A 6,000-nucleotide genomic window follows, 5' to 3' on the forward strand; every position below is an offset into this window, starting at 1 on the left:
AACTCCTCTGATGTATTTTTGCAACATAAATCTATCAGTTGTAACTAATAAACTTTCTGGTCTGTTTTTGAAAGCTTTAGTGTTTCTCTGAATTTGCTCTGCTATACTTTGCCTAGAAAATGATGAATTTGTTGTATACAGTGGAGGAAGTTTCACTGTATTATAATTTTTATGTTTTACTTGTCCTGATAGTTATAGTTTCCAGGCATATGCCTTGCTAAATATTGCAATAAAATAGTTTCAATATTAAAGATATAATAATAATAATACAAATGTTTGGAGGTAAAACAACCCAAAGAAATGTAGTAATAGGTGTGGTGTTTTTCTGCATTTTGTTGTGTACTTATGTATTGTGCTGCTTGCTGATCTGTTGCATACCTGTGCCTGCAGCTTTTTGCCTCCAGGTCCCTGCCCCTAGGAAGTCTGTAAGGTTGTACAAATCAAGGCAGTTTCCCTAGCAGCCAAAATTAACCTACGGCAACCTTCTTGAAACAAGTAGCTTTTTAGGACTACAAAAGTATCTGGAGGAGCCCTAGGTGACAAAGATGGCTATTTTAAAGAATGTGTTCTATGTACAGATCACTGACGACTAGGAAACTGCTAGCTTTTAATTTTAAGTTCTCTTTGATTCAGAAAATTGGTTCAAAACTTCTATTTTTCATCCAATGTTATTTCCTTTCTCTTCATCCATAATTTATTTGTAAAATGGAAGATATGGAAATATTTTCAGACTACAACACATTTCTGATTTTTTGTTTGTTCGTTTCAAATAATTTAACCTTTAGAGAATTTGAGAGAAAGGAATAATGAGTAAATATTTTAGAAATGGAAAAAAATAATAAACTGTTCAGTGATGACTACTTAAAAATGTTTGAAAAGAGCCAACCTCTCAGTATTATTGAAAAGCATGTAGCATTATATTATAACAATATCAAAACAACATCAGACAAGAATAGATCACTCAAGCTTTCTAGTATGGTATCTGTCTTTTGCATGTAACACTTATGTTAAATTATCTTAAAAGCAAGTTTCTCTTGCATACCATTCTATATATAAATACTAAACACTTTACATTATAAAATTTGTCATTTATCCTGTTTGACAATCCTTTTTATAAATGTTTATGAGAGGTTTTAAACTAATGTTTCCAATTAGTTTAAGAACTATTTTTCTTTCTTTCTTTTTTTTTTTTGCTTTGTTTTCCAAATGTTCATTGTAACTAAAAAAATAATTTCATAACACCTGTGGGAGTACTTTTTCTTTCACTCATACTTCTATTACTGATAAAATAATATGATTTCTAAGGTTTTGCACATATTATTTCTAGAATAAAATACATTAAGGACTTGTGAAATTCTACTATATATTTATATGATTTAAATATACCATATATGTATATGAAGAAAAATTAGACTTCACAGCTACCAATTCAAATACAGTACATTGTTGTTGTTGTTGTTGTTGTTGTTGAAAGACCATGTGTGGTTTTGCATTTTTGTTCCCACTTGGTATCTGAGATATCACTAACAATAAGCAGAATAAAAAAACAAGTTTGGTGCTACTTCAGATTAATGTCAAAATGTAAGGAATTGATGAAAAGGCTCTTTATGCCCTTAAGGCCCAGGCAGTCTTATGGATAGCTTCTTTAGCCCATACTAATATGAAGAACTCACATATGGTTAACTGTTAACTTATGCTTCCAAATAACACTAATCATTACAAAGTACCGGAATAAATGCTTATGTTAAGGGGGCCTGTTTCCTTTAGGTTATTTAATCAAAGTTCAGAACTGCCATTTGAAAGCACTGTGAGGCTATTGGTATTTAATATGCATCAATAAATAAACTTTCAATTATCTTTGTGAGTACAACCAAAGATAGCATGACAATCAGAAAGCAATGATCTATCTAGTAATTGTTCTAAATAAATAATTTTGCTGGATATGATCTTTGCTTAATTGCAGATGAAGCTGAAATCTTATGTAATTCAAATAGCTTTCCTGCTTCAAGGTAAACTAAGCAGAAATTTAGAATCTCTCACCTTGAAAAAGATTTGTCTTATCCAGTGAAAGATAGCCAACTTGTTTTATTTCCAATTACACCCCTTTCTTTTTATGGCAATTGACTCTATGTTACATCATGGGAAAAACGGAATTCTCTTTAAAGGGAAGATTGCTTTAAAGTTAGAACCAGAATTTGTAACACTATATTTAATGCCCTATCTACCATGGCTTAAAATAGTTTGTCCTGAACTAATCACTTAATAGATTTATAAAAGCAAAATGGTTACTGTAAAATCTAAATTTACCCAATATATGTTTGTTAATTAATATGCTAGTGCTAGCAGAGTTCAGCAACATTTAATAGCAGAGGCCACATCCATTCTAATTTCTTTGTTGTAACTTCCTTTGTTTGATTCTTTTCTGAGACCATTTGCATGATACTTATTCGAGTATACCTACCCAAGAATCTACCTAATCACATTCTTATATGTGGAATATCTAAGTTCTTATTTGTCTAACTCTGTGTTTGGGTAATCCTTGAAGAGAAAAATCTCAGGACATTAATACCATAGATATAATTTATAGGACTAATGAATTTGTATGTCTTTTAGGCAGTTCTACATTACAGATACATTAGTATTCTCTCCTTTTTATAAGACTGGAGTAAATCCCATGGCACCAAAAGAATTTAGATACTGATTACTTGCGATTGGTTCCTGGTGATTTGCTCTTAATAATTTCTAGTTGAATTTAATGAATGTATGATTCCTGAAATGTTGCTTCATTAAAACTGCATCTTTCCCCTTCAAGTGTGATTTCGGCTATTTCATCCTTTTTTTTTTTTTTTTGGTGGTGGTGGTGGTGTATTTTCTCTTCTGAAAAAGTATGGGATGAGAGATCAGGAACAATTAAGGATGTGGTTTTAGTTCTCCTGTATGCATCTTTCAAGAACTCACCTCCAGATAGTGTCTCTGAATAAAATGATACCTGCTGATCCTTAGAAATAGCATTGTTATTTTTTAAAATATCACTTCTCCAGTTGACCTGAATATTTGACAAATGGAGATAGGGAAAGGGAAATAGACTTTTTAAAGGGGGAAAAACCCTAGAGAAATAAAAGAAAGAAACTAGGAAGAGCTTGTGACAAGCCAGTGTGAAACAGGAGCTTCAGTATTGTACTAATAAAATATAAGGCTCGATTAAGTTGTACTTTGCAGCTTTCAGGCTTAATTTAACTGAGACGGTGATTTGCAAATGAATATCTGCATGAATCCTTTAAAAAAAAATCCAAATGCAAATGAGTACAACTGCAATAAAATATATTTGCAAATGAATCCTGTTGCTTTATTCATTTATTGTGTAATTACTGCAATCCTTCCCACCTTGTTTTCAGTATTTCTTAATCATTAAGTCGGAAGCATGACAGCAGTGCCAGCCCTGGCATGATTCTCTTTGACTAAAACCTTGTAAATTAACACAATTAGCACAGCATCATCCTGCTAATTAACTTCCAGTGTCTGGTGCAGCGGTTTTGCAAACAAGGAAGAGGGAGTCAGAAGGGAATCAACACGCCATTCTGTTACCAAACTGTGTGCTATGTTAGGTTTAGCTTAGGGAGGCTAAGCTGGCCATGTCAGATGCCAGAGTCAGGCAATGAGGAGCTAAAGGGGCTGGGGGAGGAGAAAAGAAAGGGGTAGGAGCTGTCAAAATAGACTGGAATAATTCAGAAGGGAGCTTGTGCCACAGATGCTTCATTTAGACTAGGCCTCCCCCTTATCAAGGAATCTGTGCTGGAGGGCACTATACAGTTTGCAAGAACCATTTTTGGTCATACAAGAGAGAATTAAGAAAGTCTGTTTAATATAGCTGTACCCAAATATGCAACAATCCTGTCATGCGTGCATGCATTATAGTGGAAAGAAACTGCAATGGAAGATAGATGTTTTGCCCCCCCTCTGCTCCCCCTCAGTTCTGCCACTAAATAGCAGTGTGACCTTTGGCAAGTCACTAATTCTAGGTCTCAATTTCCTCATCTATAAAATGAAGGGTTTGGATTAAGTGATCTCTAGGGAAAGTTCCAGCTTTAAAATTTGATGATTCTATAATTCTTTTAAGAGCTATGAGTTCTCTTAAGTGGGAGAAAAAAAATGCTGTGGGAAAAAAAATGCTATTTAGTCTGATCACAGAGAGTCCTATTCACCAATTAGTCTAGCAAATGAAAGATTGTTAACCACATCATCTTGTCACCTAGTTATCCTCTAATAACTAATGTCATACATTGTTTCTTATGGAACTTTGAAGGGTGAGATTGCTTCACATTCTCCATTTGTCCTTCCTTTCCCCTCTCCCTTCCCCCTTCCTCTTTTCTTTCCTTCCTCTATCTTTCTCTCTCTTTTTACCTCTCTCTCTCTCTTTTACCCCACCATACACCCTTTCTAAGTACCCTGAAGGCTCTAAACTAAAAGGGGAAAAATAATAATAAAAGAGAGAGAGAGAGAGAGAACGCAAGAAGACCAACAGACAAGTGATGCTTGTTTTTTTTTTCCAGAGACTCAACAACAGAACTGAAAAGCAGAAAGGAGCCAGTTGTAATTCATACCGAGTTGTAGGCTTTGTGTGATGAAAGCGATGGAGCGCTGCCTGGGAGATTGCTTTGCTGCACTCCACGAAGCAGATTTGAAACTGTCGTGGACCACTTTAGATGAGAGTTGGATTATGGAATGACCTGCTCTGTCTGTGTCATATTGTTCTGCGCAGGGTGCATTATACTGTGCTAACTAGGTGTTCAGTACCAAATAAGAGAGGTATCCTAGATGTGATCTGTCAGCTGTGTCTCATATTTTTATATTGGTTAAAATATAAAACAGAAACTGTGATATGAAAAGACAGAGCAGTTAGGTATCTTACATGTTAATAACACTCACATTCTAGGTATTTTAAATCTGTGCATATTTTATTTTTAAACTCATCATGAATGTGTTTTACTTTGACAGGAAAAGGAATGTGTGTGTATGTATGTGTGCATATGCATGTACACAATGCAACTCACTTTTTTTTTTGTGTGTGTGTGTGAAAAAAAAAAATAACCATGCCTTTATGTGAACACATTTCAGATTCTTTCTAGGGTGTGTGTAATACATCATTTGTAGCTATCGGTGTTTATTTTTAAGCTGAATTTAATTTTAATTTACTTTAAATCATACAGATAATAATACAGGTAACATATAACCGCTAAAGCTTTTGGAAGGTCAAAGTGTCGATATGAAATTACTCTTGACTATACAGGATGAGAGTAAATTTTGATTTGTTTTGCTTTTAAATATTGCATCTGCAGGATGCTCTTAAAAAGTCTGAAGAATATCTACACATACCGTTAACTTTATTTTTTCTCCAACAACCATAGGCTTGAAGATGCAGTGGACGCCGGAGCATGCCCAGTGGCCAGAACAGCACTTTGACATCACCTCGACCACTCGGTCTCCTGCCCACAAAGTTGAAGCCTACCGTGGTCATCTGCAGCGCACCTATCAATACGCCTGGGCCAATGACGACATATCTGCTCTGACTGCCTCCAATTTGTTAAAAAAGTATGCAGAAAAGTATTCTGGAATTCTTGAAGGCCCAGCTGAGCGGCCTGTCCTTAGCAACTACACGGATGCACCTTCAGGGTTGGTGAATGGTCGGAAGAATGAAAGTGAACCTTGGCAGCCTTCATTGAATTCCGAAAGTGTGTATCCCATGAACTGTGTTCCAGATGTTATCACCGCCAGCAAAGCTGGTGTAAGTACAGCTCTCCCTCCTGCAGATGTCTCTGCCAGTATAGGGAGTTCTCCTGGGGTGGCCAGCAACCTGACAGAGCCTAGTTACTCTAGTAGTACCTGTGGAAGTCACACGGTACCGAGTCTCCATTCAGGGCTACCATCTCAGGAATATGCCACAGGATACAACGGATCATATTTGCATTCTACATACAGCAGCCAGCCAGCACCTGCACTTCC

The 6,000-nt window shown here is 35.7% G+C and overlaps 1 protein-coding gene across 1 annotated transcript in view; it reads left to right on the forward strand.

Moving 5' to 3' along the window:
• FIGN (fidgetin, microtubule severing factor) overlaps positions 1 to 6,000 on the forward strand; it is a 173,642-nt gene that overhangs the window by 164,612 nt on the left and 3,030 nt on the right. Inside the window, exon 3 of the mRNA XM_051986255.1 lies at positions 5,406 to 6,000. This exon is cut by the window's right edge and continues 3,030 nt beyond it. Within this exon, the coding sequence (XP_051842215.1) occupies positions 5,406 to 6,000 (595 nt within the window). The remainder of the gene's footprint in view (positions 1 to 5,405) is intronic.

Source organism: Antechinus flavipes, chromosome 3, assembly GCF_016432865.1.
Source record: "Antechinus flavipes isolate AdamAnt ecotype Samford, QLD, Australia chromosome 3, AdamAnt_v2, whole genome shotgun sequence".
Lineage (NCBI taxonomy): Eukaryota > Metazoa > Chordata > Mammalia > Dasyuromorphia > Dasyuridae > Antechinus > Antechinus flavipes.